The sequence below is a fragment of the Manis javanica genome, chromosome 12, assembly GCF_040802235.1.
Source record: "Manis javanica isolate MJ-LG chromosome 12, MJ_LKY, whole genome shotgun sequence".
Taxonomy (NCBI): domain Eukaryota; kingdom Metazoa; phylum Chordata; class Mammalia; order Pholidota; family Manidae; genus Manis; species Manis javanica.
In genome coordinates this window covers 83159544-83175436 of record NC_133167.1, presented here as the reverse complement: position 1 = coordinate 83175436, position 15893 = coordinate 83159544, and the positions used below count along the sequence as shown (strand labels likewise).

Here is a 15893-nt window from a genome sequence, read left to right as displayed (position 1 = left end):
GAGAGACAGTTGTTACTAAGCCATTATTCCAAGTTAAAGCTAATAGGCACAGGAGTCCCTTAGGGTTCAGGTTATGTACAACTGGGCGACCCTTCTTAGATGTTCTGTCCAAGAGTTTGCATTAAAAGCAAAGGAAAAGCCACAAAACTAATTGATTATACATATATAAGACCATTTTTCAGATTAAAGTTTAGATTTATTGATTTGAAAAGGATCAATCATAAAAATAGGATTTGACATCATATACTAAGATATTGGCATTGATAAGTTCCTCAACAATTAAAATGAGAATTTTTGTGCAGTGTTTGAATTTGCTAGGAAAAAGAAAAGATTTGCAGTAGCATGTAATACCCATGTCATCTTGCTTTGTTTGCCTTGAGAACTACAGAGAAGCCCCTACATTCTGCCTCAACGTATTCCTGGCAACAGTACCACAAAGTGCTTTATTTTAAAACAGAGGTTTGTCTAAGAGAATATCATTATGGAAGGGGCAGCCCTTCTGAACAAAGACTTGGAATCATATAAACCATCTGACAGTAAGCTATAAAAAACAGACATGAAATACAGAGTGAAATCCCACTATTATAAAGCTTCTATAGCAGTTGATTTTTACAAGAGGTCCTTGTGTACTAGGAACTGGTACCCAGAGCTCTTCACACTGTATTGTAAGTGAGATTGTAGGAATGGAAGTCCCTTGCATAGCCCCAGCGTAAATTTGGTACCAGGTCATTGTAATCTCCAGTCAGAACAAATATTAAGCATGTGTTTGCTCTCCAAGGTGACATTTCTGCCTCTAAAATATTATGTCTCAATTTACAGTGTTTACTTCTGATAGGAAAGATTGTGAAAGAATGACATGGACTGTGTAGTACTGGAAGACGGAGGCTTCTTCCAGAGGTGTCTGAGTAGTTCTCCTACCCGCCTTTGATTTCCAGGGGAGTCAGGCATTCACAAGCGACCCTCTCAATATCAGGTTGCGTCCTAAGTGCTGCAGCGGGGACTCCTAAGTCTCTGTCACAGCGGTGGTGACGGTGAGGGAGGATGGTGATGAGCTTGTTAAGAATACATGCTCTCGGCGCCTCCGGCCGCGCAGAGCTGTTCCCCGCGCTCAGCGAGCGGACCCGCTTCCTGCCCCCAGCGGGCAGCGGCCGCGGCCTGTCCCCCGCGGGGACAGCTCGGCGCCCGCGCCGCTCCTCCTGTCGCTGCGAGTGGCCGGCTGACCAGCGGGCGGCCAGGGCCTGCGGTCGCCGTTCCCGGGTCTCTGCGCCCGCGGGGGCCGCCCGAGCTGCCCACGGCGCCCCTGGGCCTGAAGCCCACCTGCAGCGTCTGCAAGCCCACGTCATCCTCCGTGGGGAAGCAGGGCCCGAAGGGGGCGATCCTCCGCCACCGCGGCGCGGGCCGGGGCGGCGCGGGCTGCGGGGCGCCGGCTCGGGGCGGTCGGTGGGACTGGGGGCGGCGGCGGCGGCGGCGGCGAGCCCCGCGCTGCACCTCGGCCGCCGCTCCGCAGAGCAGCGGGAGCGGGGGCGGCAGGCGGAGGGAGCAGGAAACTCACAGGAGGTCTGCTCGGCTCAGAGACACTGAATGCAAATCTGCTCCAGCTGCTGAAAAAAAAGTTTCCACCGAAGGAAAAGGCAGAAGACGTATTTTTAAATTAAAAAATCCCATCAAAGCTCCTGAGTGTTTCTCCCATAATCACTGCAGAATCCATCTTTACAAGGGAGTGTATTACCAAATTGGAGATGTTGTTTCTGTAATTGATGAACAAGATGGAAAACCTTAACTGTGCTCAGATCAGGGGTTTCATCCAGGACCAGGATTGGGAGAAGAGCGCAGCACTGACGTGGCTCATCCCCACTCTCTCTCTAGCCCCAGGGATCCTGCGTCCCACATCACAGGACCAGAGGCGGATCTTCCAAGGAAGATGGAATACTTGGAATTTATCTGTCATGCACCTTCTGAGTATGTCACGTCACGTTCATCACCATTTCCCACAGTTCCCACCAGACCAGAGAATGGCTGTATTTGGACTCATGTTGGACCTACTCCTGCAATAACTATGAAGGAAACAGTTGCCAGTCGTTTGTAGTTTCAAAGGTAAGACTGATTTCCAGTTATCTTGTATTTATAGTACTACAGGATATTCCACATGTTTCTTTTAATGACATTCTTAGATAGAAAAATGACTCAAAAGTTTTTCCCAACTACCCAGTAATAATTAGCTCATTTATTGCTAGTCACTTGAGAAATTAAAAGGGATAGCAAAGAATTAAATACATTTTCAAGTTAAATACTACATTCTGTATGTGTATCTTCACAGGCAAAAGCTATCATTTCCAGAGATCATTAGGAACTGGTAGCGTCTATTTTTCTCCATAATTTATATCTAGAAACTCACTAAATGGATTGTATTTTTCTATAAGAACAAAAAATTAAGGTAAATTAATTAAGGTACCACGGGGAAGGCAGGATAGCACAGAGAAGACAAGTAGTGACTCTATAGCATCTTGCTACGCTGATGGACAGTGGCTGTATGGGAGTATGTGGTGGGGACTTGATTATGGGGGGAATATAGTAACTACAATGTTGCTCATGTGATTGTATATTAATGATAACAAAAAAAACCCAAAAAAAATTAATTAAGCTACATCTAACAGTATCTATCACAAAGTTACACAAGCTTTAATTTCTTCATCTAGAAAATGCTAAACAGCCTGTTGGCTGCTTTAACCTTAAAGAAACTGATTGGTGGATTATTTTATTATCCCCAAGCTTTTTAAAACTTCCTTTTAATTCTTCTGTAGCAAACAGGGATTCAGAATCATTTTGTTGCTCTTAATGGATCTGTTCTCCATTGTTCTCTCTTACCTTCTTAGTCAAAACAAGGCTTCCAATCAAATCATAAAATTTTCTGGTGCTAACAGGCAACTTCACTAAAAGCACCAGGGAAACCAGTGTTCAGGCATCTCACTGGGTAGTTTCCTGACTACCATTAGAACAACGTGGGCAGTCATACAAATGATTAAATAGGTCATTAGCATCAATATCTTTAAAAAGTCTACCCCAAAGTTAAACCTTCTGCTTTTAGACTCCTAATAACAGGCCTAAAACAAACATCTTATACTTACAATGCCTGTTGTTCAGGAAATTGTCCAGAATTCAGGTACAGGTTTTACTTCGGGTGCAGGTCAGCTAAGTAAGGGAGTGTGAAAATGGGAGGAAGTGGGGATTGCACACACTTGCCTCCCTTTGTATCCTGACTTAAGCAGCACTTATCAACCCCAGGAGGATTTGTGAGAATCTAACAATCAGAATGATTTCGAGCTGTAGCAGTTTTAACTGTAAACATTTTTCTACACAGTCATGATTTGTGTGTTGAACAGAAGTGACTGTAGATAATTCTATGTACATAGTTACCTCTTTGTACACAAAAATTACAGTGAAATTGTAAATAAACGTCAATATTCAAACTTTTGGATTAAAATATTTTTCATAATGCAAAAAAAAAATACACTTAACCCTGCTTCTCTACCTTTGCCTCTTCTGCCGTCACGGTTACTCAGATATCCTACCTCAGTGGCTCACCTCCAGACATATTCCTCTCTCTTCACACTGCAGAGTGACCAGGAAATACTCAACGAAGTGCTTTTTTCTCTTTCCTACCCACGGGGTCTATTTGACATCTCCCAGCAATGTGAGGGTAGGCTAAGTCTGCTTCTGGCTCTTGATCCTTCAGGACTGGCCCGGTTGGGCAAGGCCAGGGTTGCCTGGGGGGACGTTACTCATCCCGGGCTCAGGTAAGAGGGCCCAGGTTGGGAGGCGGCACACCCAGGGGGGACGCCGAGGGAGCAGGGCGCACCATGGACCTGGCCGGAAGAGCAGGCGCCCGCGCAGTGATCTGGACTATAGTCTGGCTGCTGCTGTCACTGCTGCTCCGAGAAGGTGGGTCTGATGCCTCGAAGGGGCGGAGCGGGTAGAGTGGGGTCTCTAGGGAGGAGGGTCCCTTCACCGCCTGCAGAGAGGGTCGTGAGAAGGGATCCATCACTGAGCCGATTCAGCTGTGGGGAGAGTTCTCCCATCTTCAGTGGAGAACTGTGGGAAGGTGTCCCTATTCATGGCAGGGATCCCCCACCTGAGTATAAGGGAGCTGTGGAAGAATGCTCCCGCCGCAGGCACAGGGGCTTAAAGGAAATGTGCCACAGTGTATCTCATGGCACCAGATTTGTGGAATGGTTTTCCTTACTCCTGTCCTGGAAAAGGGTGTGCAAAAGGAATGGCTCGGCCGGAAACGGAGGGCGTGGGAAGGGCTATTTCTCCTTTGGGGCAGGAGGCTTCAGTAGGGATCACGCAGTCCCACTGGGCCCTGCACCCCCAGGAGCGCAGGCCCTGGAGTGCTACAGCTGTGTGCAGAAAGCAGATGACGGGTGCTATCCGCAGAAGACCAAGACCGTGAAGTGCGCGCCCGGCGTGGACGTCCGCACAGAGGCCGTGGGGGCGGCGGAGACCAGTAAGTGGGGGCCCCTGGTCCAGGCATACCCCTTCAAGCTCCTCCAGCTAGGCCCCGCCTCCTTATAGCCCACCCCGCCCCCTGAATTTGGCCACACCCCGTCAACGCAGCCCCATCCCTCCCATTGAGCCGGGCCTGAGTCCTTCGTCGTAACCAAGCATTAAGGTTTTGAGGGGTGCGGGGCTGAGGGGGTGAATTGGGAGAGCCCGGATCTGGTACCTCGTCCTCTTCGGAGGCACACCCTGTCCATTTCCGCCCAACTACTGAGAGCCCTTCTCCAGTCTGTCCTGCCAGAAGCCTCTCCTCCCCAAACAGCCTCCCCTACCCATCGGGCTCCCTGGTGATAGAGATCCCTCTAGGTCCTCTTAGGTTCCTTAGACTGAGACTCCACCCCGCCGACCCGTCCTTGAGGGATCCCGCCTCCATCTGAGGCCAGGGCTCCTAGGAGGCCCCACCCCTCTCTGATCCTGTGCCTTTTTGACAGTCGCTTAGCTCTTTCTGAAGTTGCTTTCTGCGGTTTTGCCCCCCTGTGGCTCTCCTGCATCCCTGGCTCTGTCCAGCGTCTGTCAACCTGTACGTCCCCTCGGAGTCAGCCCTCTGAAGTTGCGCCCCTCTGTCTGTGATTCTTTCCCCTCCAATCTGCTCTTTCGGAGGCCCCAGCCCTCCGACTCTGGGCTGGCGATCCTCGGGTGCAGATCTACTGCAGGCCCCGCCCCCAATGCCCTGCCCGCTGACCCCTCCCCTCCCCCTTCGGCAGTGCAGGGCTGCGAATCGGGACTCCAGGGCAAGAATGACCGCGGACTGGACCTATACGGGATGCTGGCCTTTATCCAGCTGCAGCAGTGCTCCCAGGACCGCTGCAATGCCAAGCTCAACCTCACCTCGCGAGTACTCAGCCCCGCAGGTAGGACCAGGGGAGCAACCACGCAGACTGAGGGGCTGGGAGTGATCACGTGCTGTAGGCGGGAGAGCGAGGCAGGGCTGGGGGCGGGGCCATGAGGCAGGAGGCGGAGCTTCACTGCTCTAAGCGCCAGGAGGCTGGAGCGGGGGCGGCCCGCCCACGGGGTGGGCAGGGCTATTCCCCAGGTGGGCCCGAGGTTGAGCTGGGCATCCGTTTAGGAGTGGAGATGTGGACCAGAGGGACCCGGAGCAGAGCTTCTCGACCTTTCTTTCCTACTCAATCCCCTCTCAGGCAATGAGAGTGCATCCGAGCCCAACGGTGTCGAGTGCTACAGCTGCGTGGGGCTGAGCCACGAGGCGTGCCAGGGTACGGTGCCGCCTGTCGTGAGCTGCTACAACGCCAGCGACCGCGTCTACAAGGGATGTTTTGATGGCAACGTCACCTTGACGGCAGGTGAGAGAGCCCGGGAGCTCGAAGCTTACAGGGGTTGCGGTAGCTTTTCTCAGGTCTCTTGGTTGCTTGGAGTCCTTTCCCCAAAGGGCTCTCCCTCCAGCACATTCTGGGAATCGTTGGCCTAAGTGTGCGTCTTGACCCAGAGCACTTGAGAAATGTGCTGTCCCTAATAGGGCATGGGGATACTGGTGCTTTTGTCTGCAGTGCTTTGGGGAAATATGTTTCCTGCCAGGTGCAGGGTGCGACGAGGTGCTTTCGGAAACGTATTTCAGCTTCCAGGCTTCTGCCCGGGCATTTTGTGGAGTATAGTTTTCATTCCTTAAAACCCGGGTTAGCACCTGCACCTAACTACTTAGAAGAGATGCTCCGCCGGCCTCCTGGCGTCTGCCAGGTGTGTTCTGGGAGGTGTAGTTCTGACTCTAAGACTGCATTTTGTCTGGGCTGGGTGGGAGGGATGAAGGGGAAGTTTGTCCCCTCTGGTCGTGTGAGAGGTGTAGCCCTGCCCAAACCTTTCTTACGAGGCATTGTGGCGCTCCCAGTTCCGCTCACATGCTTCAGCGTGTGGCCTGAATCGAGACTTAGATTAGTGGATGCAGAGCCTGTCTGTCTCGTGTTTTGGTGGTTCTGCCCTCATTTTACTCGCGTTTCATTCTGGCTCTGCCTGCCCCCCCTCTCTCCAACCGCGTACCTACCAGTGTCTCCCTCCTGCAGCTAACGTGACTGTGGCCTTGCCTGTCCGGGGCTACGTCCTGGACGATTTGTACCCCCGGGATTCCGTGACAGGCCCGGGATTTACCCTCAAAGGCTCCTGCTGCCAGGGATCCCGCTGTAACTCCGACCTCCGAAACAAGACCTACTTCTCCCCGCGGTTCCCGCCCGTTGTCCTGATGCCGCCTCCTCAGCCCACCACTCTGGCCCCGACAACCTCTGTCACTACTTCCACGCCACCCCCGACCACCCGCACCTCCACCTTGAAGCCCCCTCCAGCCCCAACCAGCCGGACTCCTCCACAGGAAGCAGAACCCGAGATCTCCCAGGATGAGGACTCCAGGGTGGCCGGAAGTGCTGCTGGCCACCAGGACCGTAGTAATATGGGGCAGTACCCCACACAAGGTGGACCCCATAACAAAGGCTCTGCAGTGCCTTCCGCTGTGTTGGCGGCCCTTCTGTTGGCTGTGGCTGCTGGCACCCTGCTCTGAGCTTCTCCACTGGGAAACCTCCCTCCTGTCCTAGTTCCCTGGCCCTGGGCACCTTCTCTTCCCATTACTTCCCTTTCCCACCACTGGGCTGGGCTGGCCCAGCCCCTGTTCTTCCAGTCTCACCCAGTCTCCCCAGCTTCCGCTGCACTGGTTTGCGGCTTCGGGAAATAAAAGTTACTGTTGTGTATCTCCTGCAGGGTGTCCTAGCTTTTTGAGGGCAGTGAGTGGATTCCCTTTATCCTTGTCTCTCCCTCATCTCCACATGGTGCCCGGAGCAGAGAGGTCAGAGCTGTGACAGGGAAGGTGTGAGAGGCAGTGTGAAGCCTCCCATTTGCTTTCTCTCAGTCCAGCTGGAATATGGGGGGCAGCAAGGATTTACGGTTCCTTCCTCTGATGGCTGCTGCACCTGCACCCCATCTTCGTGGGAATTATTTTGGCGTCTTCTTACTAGACTGTGAGCTCCTCAAGAGCAGGGACCGGGCCTTGTGCCTCCTTATGGTCTCTTTCTGGCACAGAAAGGCCTCAATAAAAATTTAATTACTTTGTATAGTGTTTTAAAGGAGTCATTTCTATCTCATTTCTTACACTAACTTCTTGAAGCAGAGCTGGGCAGAAATGCCAAGACCTTCAGCAGGTAGAGAAGCTGAGATCTAGAGCCGCAGCCATGGGGGAAGGCGGGGTTTGAACCTCTTGTGTGTCCTGGGGTTTAGCCAGCCTGTGGGCGATTCCACTGTGAGGGGCGCGTGGGTGAAAGCAGTGTCGGGTGAATGGAGCTCCTGGCAGTGTTTGGGAGCAGAGGGGAGCTCCATCTACTGGTTTGCGCACATCCCCAGGCCTCAGCTGCCTTGCCGTATGTCTCATTTCTTCAGACTCATCAGGGGCCTAGCCACTGCCTCCCACTTGTCCAGAGGGCTTGAGGTGCTGCAGTCAGTCTTTGCTTGCTGTTGGGGACCTGGAGTCTGAGCCCCACCTCCGTCTCCTCCAATCAAATGAAAGTGTAGAGGCCTCAGGGAGGAAAAGCCTGGCTTGGGAATGGGAGGCCCTGGCAGGCTTGGGGACTGCTTGAGGGAAGGGCCGCCAGATGCAGGGAATAGGAGATAATAACAGTAACACTGTGATATCACTATTAATAGGGAATAGCATGAGAAAACAATAGTAAATGATCTTAGTAACAAAATAGGGAATTCATGAGAGCACAAGCATCAGCAGCCACAGAGCATCAGTAACAGTAACTATAGTTCTAGGAATGTTGATCATTGCAAAAGAATTCTTAGCCACGGAGGCCAGGCCTATTCTAAGGGTGTTTGCATCCATCATGTTTTAATTTTTTGTATACCTTCTCAGAGTGGATGATTGGGGAAACCGAGGCTCAGATGGCAGAATAACCAACAGCAAGTAGTACATTTATCATGTGCCAGGTACTCTTTCAAATGCTGTACTTGAGTTAACATAACCTACACAACCATCTCACGAGGTAGGTATCAGCCGTCTGCATTTTACAAGATGAGAAACCAGGCCCAGAGAGGTTGATAAACTTGCCCTAGGGTACCCAGCGAATAAACAGTGGAGCCATAACTTTTCCCTCAGCTTGACTGAATTTAGGCTTATTCCTGCTTCTTAAACCCCTCACCTTTCTTTCATCCGGAGCCTTCCAGAATTCAGATGGCCTAGCCACAGAGACCCCAGACATCCTTTTTCTTAGATCATTTACTTTAGAAAACTTGTCGTTATAAAGTCTTTCTCTGTTGTTTTGAAAAGTAGGTAAATCTCCTTAAAAAGCCTCTTGCCAGTTTTACAGTCCAGGAAATGTCTTTCTCAGACCTGGGAACCTTCTCTTTGAAATGTAAACATGAAAGGAGCTACCCCTTCTGTCTCCCAGTTTCCCCTAACTTTGCGGATGCCTTTCTTCAAGTAGTAAACTACCTCCTGTCCTGAAGATGTGAGTAGGTTTCCTTTCCCCGAGGTCACAGCCAATCAGCAAACCCAGACAACCCGCTGGCTCCCCAAGCCCAGCTCTTAAAAAGCCCACTGCCCTTTGTTTCAGTTGAGTTGAGCTCAGACTGAGTGCTGGCCTCTCTCCCCTGCTGTGCAATGCATGAGACGTCCTTGCCTGTTTAATTCGTTGGGTACAGTTTTTCTTTGACAATCATGAGCTTTCAACCTGATGTTCCACAGCTTCAGGCCGACCACTAGGTAACTGAGCTGTTTTTGCCACCTCAGCAGTGTAGGGCTGAGGCGGCCTGGGTTCCTGAGGGTGCTGGGGCTGGAACTTCATCACCTTCACTCCATGGGGGCTTTTTCTGTTCTTTGAAGGAAGTTCTAAGGTGGGAAAAAGACTCTGGGATACCCCGCTTGCGTAGCTCAGCCTAGGGTTCCTTTCTGACCTGAAGTCTCCGGGACCCCCATGGCCTGCTGAGGCCTGCGGTGGGCGGCCATACCACAGCCTTAGAGCTGAAACAGGTGTTGAAGAATAACATTTTTAAAAAGGTAAAATCACAGCTCTTGCAGATAGAAAATGAACACCTGTCGAAGATTTTATTTAACTTATTTTAATGAGGGACTGAGTAATATGTTCCAACAGTTCAAAGAAGAATTAACAAACACCTGTGTATTGGTGATGGAGAATGCTGAAATTTATAGGTGGATGTCAAACTGGTCAATATCCAGGGGGAGATAATCAACTGTATTCTTCCACGCAGGAAGCTTTTGCTTTGCCTCTCTTTGCTCTCAGTTTTGTGTTGCTGTAGTAGTTGAAGACAATGAAAGGTGGAGCTAACCCAGAAGTGTGTGCTAGACAGGACACCCAGTAATCCTTTCTGTCCATACAAAGCCTTTCCCCCCTAGGAGCCCTGGGTGTGGTGGCAGAGGCCCAGACAGTCTGTCCTCAGATGGTGCCACAAGAATTGGAGTGAGGGGTTTCACAGGTGCAGATGAGGGGACAGAGGAAAGATGTCGTCCTAGTGGCTCCCATACTGATGGTGGCACCTCTTTCACCACGACTGTGCAGCCACCCAGGGTGGTGCATTTCAGAGACTATTAGTTTCCTACGGCTGCTGTAAGAAGTTCCACAAACTGGCGGTTGAACAGCAGAAATTTACTGTCTCGTGGTCCTGGAGGTTAGAAGTCCACAATAGGGATGCTGGCCTGTGCACACTGCCTTGGAAGCCTCTGGGTCTAGGGAGGATCCTCCCTTCCAGCTTCTGATGGTCCTCAGCTTCCCATGGCCTGTAGACTCACCACATCAGTCTCTGCCTTTTTCATATGGAGTACTCCCTGTTTCTCTGTGTCCAAATTTCCCTCTTCTTATAAGGACACCAGTCATATTAGGTGTGGTTCTACCCTCATGACCTCATTTTAACTTGATTAAATCTTCAGAGACCCTATTTCCAAATAAGGCCACATTCACAGGTCCTGGAGGTTAGGACTTCAGCACATCATAACAAAGACAGCATAGAAGAGAGGCCAGAGGCCAGACCTGCGTCAGCAAACCCTTTTAAATCTCAGCTCTCTTGTTAATCTGCACCCTCTACTACGATTACGGTTTCACTCTGAAGTTGAGCTGGAAATTCTCTCCAAGCCTCAGTTTCCTCATCTATGAAATGGTAATAATAGTTCCTACCTTTAGGACTCTTGGGAGAAACTGGTAATGAAGGCCAAGAATAGTGCCTGGCATATGATAAATGCTTAGAATATTGGGAACCCATAGAGCTGGTAAGGGTGATTCAAACGCATAGGATTGAGATGAAAAGTATATTTAATCAATGAAAGATTACTGAAATAAGATTGCAAAGGGAGATTCAAAAGCAGTTCTTGTCCTACAGGGCAATAAAGCCTTAATCTCAGGTTATTTTGTCTACTGGGCAGAAATAATTTCCATCTTTCCCAGGCAAAAATCCCTTGCAACTTACCAATTTTCTTGTCATTTGCAAAATTATTTGCAAAGTTAATGTCCAGACTTTACAGAGTTTGGGCCCTTATCAATAATAAATAGTAAGACATACAAAGCTACATTCCCTCCCAAAATCAGATCACCCCTGAGTGGGTCTATTAGACAATGCTCCAGTAAGATACTGGAAATATATGTGGTTCCCCTTTGTTTTATTTCTAAGTTTTAAATCAGCAGTACCCAACAGAAAGATATTGGAAGACATGTTGAAATTATATCTGTAATTAAAAATTTTCTAGTATTCACATTGAAAAAGTAAAAACAAGGTGTACTTAGTTTTAGTAATAGCTTTTAATTCCACATACATAAACATTATCATTTAAATATGTCATCAATAGAAAAACATTATCAATGAGATACTTGGGGGACTTTTTTTGTACTCTTTGGAGTCCCATGTTTATTTCACGTTTCTATTACATGTCAGTTTGCACTAGCCCTGTTTTAAGTGCTCAATATCTAAAGCTTTACAACTTAGGACACAGCATCGCCTCCATGGTCTTGGGCAAAATCGTGTACAACCTGAATCTGATCTTGTGGAAACATGGGGCAAGCCTAAACTCAGGGTGATTCTACCAAAAAGCTGACCTCTGCTCTTCAACAATATCCAGGTCATGCACCGCAAAGATTGGCGGGTGAAAGGACACGGAAGGGCCCTGACTGCAAAATGCTGCTGCTGCAAAATTGCTGCTGCTGCAAGAGACGTGAGTTTAACATTTGATGAAAATCTCAAGGAAGCCCCATCCATTAGGAAATTTATGTTCAGTGTTAATTTCCTGATTTAGATTAATGTATTCATGAATATGGCCTTGTTTTTAGGAAAAACACACCATTGTGTATTAAGAGATGAAGGGGCAACCGTGTCTGCCACTTACTGTCAAGCTATTTAGGAAAACTTTTTATATAGAGAAAGAGAAAATGATAAAGTAAATGTGGTAAAATGTTGACTTTGAGGAATCTGGCTAAAGTGTGTCTAGGAATTCTTTGTGTCATTTTTACAACTTTTCTGTAAGTCTGAAGTTAAAACATTAGAAAAAACCCAGCAACAGTAAAACTATACTAAAAGGAGAGAATAACAACATACCTACCACATGGAGTAGTTGCGAGGCCTACAACAAGCTCATTTGTATAAAACAGGACAGCATGTGGCATCTAAGAAATCCCCACTGTTATTGTTTCTTTCATCTTTAAGTCTCTGACACCTTCCAGAGAGCAGATACCTGCCAGGTAAATGCTTGTTCAGTCTGTTAAAGCACCCGCTGTTCCAGTGCCAGGTGCCGTGGTAAGCGTTTTACGTGCCCCATGAATGTTCAGGGCACGCTTGTAAAGTTAACGGTTTGTTTTGCAACTTTTATTATGGAAAATCTCACACTAATGACAAGTTGGAAAGATCATGCCACGCATATCCACTTGCCTTCCACTTAGATTCAATCACCTTCACCATTTTTCAGGCCCCCTTACGATGCTTCGTTTTACAGATGCAAACACCGAGGTACAAACAGGATCAGGTCGCTTCCCCAGGGTTTCCTGGAGCTGGGATCCGGACCCAGGGAATCCGACCCTGGAGGGTGCCCCCCAAACAGCTAGCTCACATGTTAAGTGTTGGGCGACACAGATGGGAAGGCCCTGCCCTAATCTGTGGCTCACCATTTAGTGCTGCACCAGCCTGCAGCGGTATATATTGAAGTTTAAATCATTACCATTAAATAAAATTTCAAATTCAGTGTCTCAGGCATATTTCAAGTGCTCAAATAGCCACGTGTGGTCATTGTATGGATGGTGCAGATGTAGAAATTTCCATTATTACAGGACTGGACTTCATGGGTAAGATAGAAAAGGCCTGTGATTTCCATCCACATGGCAGTGGTAGGGGTGGCGGGTGTCAGGGCCTGGTTAGAAAATAGGGGCAACAGACTGGGGAGCAATTCAGCCAGCTGGACATTTCCTCCCCTCTTATCTTTAGTCTACTCTTTTTAACCTTTAATCTGCCCTCTTGTACCTGTTATTTTTTCCTACTCTCCACCCTCCCTCTGGCCTGTCTATCATTAACATCAATTCAGTTGTTATGGTTTCCTAATTGTGTCGACAGACGTCAAGTGTCATGTTGAACTTTCCAGTGGGCTGAGTCAGAACTGTTTTTACACTGGAGTCAATGTGTCTCTTTGGCTTGCTTCAGACTGAGTATATTCACAGGGAGAAGCCGGGTGTGGAGGTTGGGTTGGGAGAGGTCCAGGTTTGTGTCCTCTGTTTATTACCTGCGTGGATTTGGGCAGGTGACTTCGCCTTGGTGAGCCACTGTGTCTGTGAAATGGTCGTAACCACGTGTGCTTCCTGGGATAGCAGGGGTCCGATGACAAGGAGGCCAGTAACAGCCCTGGCTGTGTAGCGCATTTAGTAATCGGTAGCTGCTGTTATTTTACAAACGCTGTCCTCTGCCTTCTCTGCTTGGAGTTCTTCAGGGCAGTGCATTTGTTCGTGACACAGAGTGCCAACTACAGAAACAAGATCTAGGATTCCAAGCCAGTGAATTAGAAATCTACACGATGACAGTTTACAGGTACCGTCAGGGGTCACATCTATGGATGGAAACTCACGTTGGGGTGTGTGGGCCATTGGACTTTTCTTAATTTGTTCCTGTGAAAAAATCTGACTACCACTTCAGCAAAAACGGGCAATGTGGTTGTTAACAAAAGATCTGATAGAATGTGCTCCTGTGTTGTCATTTAATTAAAGAATGGCCAGAATATCCCAGTCCCCCCCTTTACAAAGAATAATTGTCATTTCCTTGCAAAGCAATCCCTAGATCCCTCCTTGCCCAGTAGGACTTCCGTGCCAATGGAAGCATCCACCCATCTCTGCTGTGCAACGTGGTAGTCAAGAGCACAGACCCCGAAGTTTTCATTTTATTTAATTTGAATTAACTGAAATCCACACAGCCACCTGTGACTTGTGGGCCCCGTACTGGACAGTGAAGCTCTGCGTGGAGAGCCTGAGCATTGGTGAAACAGCTGGAGGGCTTGCTACTGATCCCTGGCTTGGTCGAACGAATTGTGATTCCTGATTTGGGATCTAAGCATTGACATCATTTCCCCACCGACTTCATAAGACCATTTTTGGGGACTGGTGTCTGTGCTTTTCAGAATCAGTGTGGCCGTGCACTGGCCATTTAGTTTCTCAGGAACTTTGATACCTAATCTGTCAAATGAGGGATGATAATATCCCTTTTGCAAGCTGTTGTGAAGTCAGGCTAAAATCCTAAGGCAGCTCTGCCTTTTCCTAGCTGTGTGACCTTAGGCAAGTTACTTAACTTTTCTCAGCCTCAGTTTCATCAGCTTTAATTTGGGAATTAATATTACCTCCCTCGTAAGATTATTGTGAGGATTAAGTAGTATCTGCAGAGTACTCACAGCAGTGCCTGGGACATGATTCAACCTGTATGTGTATTTGCTTCATTATAATGTACTTGTGAAAAGACTGGACAAAAATTGTAGGTCACGAAATAATTCAGTGAGTCTCCACTGGTGATTTTGGGGTTTCTTTACTGTTTCTCTTGGGAGTTATTTTCCCGTGTTGCATTAACAATTTATAAAAACCATGTTTGATGTTCTCTTTTTAGGCAACGCTGTTTTGCTTTGTGATGCTTTTGTTTTTGTTTCACAAGTATGTTTCATACTAGTCTTGATGTCAAACATATTTCTTAGTCCCAGTGTAATCAATCAGACAAGTTTAAAAAGCACTGCTTTAATATTTTTTTAAGTGGAAAGACCTCGAAATTATAGAAGAGTTATAAGCAGAGTACAAATAAATGATTTATCCTAAACTGTCCAGGAGTGAGTTGCCAGTATTATGTCCCATCACCTCTGGATGTTTAGTGTGCATTTCCTATGAGTAAGGACCTTCTCCTACAAAACCAAAGTATGACCTCAAAAATGAAAAGTGTTAGCATTGACAAATTACTACATCTAATCCTCCTTCTCCATTCAAGTTTCACCAGATGTCCCAATAATGACCTTCCCAGCGAAGGTTCCAATCTAGAAGCTTGCACTGCATCCCCCTGTCCTGGCTCCTTAGCTTCCTTTAGTCTGGAAAATGTCTTCCCTCTTTCCTGGAGCTTCATGTCTCTTGTGGACATTACAGGCCAGTTTTTCTGGTAGGAGTTCCACTAATTTGCATTCATCTCATATTTGCCATGGTCAGGTTATGCACCTTGGACAGGAGTGTCACAGAAAAGCTGTTAGCATCTTCCTCCTTCCCATCAGGATGTGTGTGGTGTTGCTCCTGCGAGGCGGTGTCTTCTGGACTCCACTGCAAAGTCACTCTTTTCCCTTTTGTAATTAATGTTTGTTCTGGGGAGATATTTTGGGGTGATGCAAATATCCCATTCCTCATCAAACTTCCGATTTATTTATTTATTTAGTCTCATCAGAATAAACTGAGAGCATCAATGGGTTACAATTATACACATATATACACATGTAAATATTTATATACATATTTACATCTATATTTATTTTTACATCTCTGTATATTGAAACTCATGAGTTTTCCCTGGTATCTTCAATTCCAACCCAATGCTACAGGGTTTATTCTAGCTTTTTCTTCCGTGTAATTGCAGCTCAATTCTCCATCGGCGAGAAATCTGGCTCCTAAAGTCCTTAATGTACTTATTTACCAGCTCAATTCCCCCTGAAAGTAACCAGTCTCTTACTCTGCCACTGTCCACACCCCCGGTCCCTTGGGTGGACACCCTGCTTACCCCACCTGGGCTCCGACACCCTGTTCTGAGCTCCATGTTCCCTCCACTTCAACCCCTTTTCCGGACACCTCCTTCCTTGTGTTCAGGAAGGGAAGGGAAAAGAGAGGAAGAGATTCATGTGTTTCAAATAGATAGAT

The 15893-nt window shown here is 47.9% G+C and overlaps 1 protein-coding gene and 1 pseudogene across 3 annotated transcripts in view; both read left to right on the top strand.

Annotated features, from left to right (window-relative positions):
• Window positions 1–242: 242 nt before the first annotated feature.
• Window positions 243–3721, top strand: LOC140845166 (GATA zinc finger domain-containing protein 1 pseudogene; annotated as a pseudogene).
• Window positions 3619–15893, top strand: part of LOC140845165 (ly6/PLAUR domain-containing protein 3-like) — a 64211-nt gene continuing 51936 nt past the window's right edge. The window contains exons 1-5 of one of the 3 annotated variants that reach the window (XM_073218912.1): window positions 3619–3939; window positions 4373–4504; window positions 5262–5408; window positions 5697–5858; window positions 6570–7602. In XM_073218912.1, the coding sequence (XP_073075013.1) occupies window positions 3858–3939; window positions 4373–4504; window positions 5262–5408; window positions 5697–5858; window positions 6570–7057 (1011 nt within the window). In that variant the 5' untranslated portion in view covers window positions 3619–3857 and the 3' untranslated portion in view covers window positions 7058–7602. The other 2 variants (XM_073218913.1, XM_073218911.1) reach the window with 2 other exon arrangements.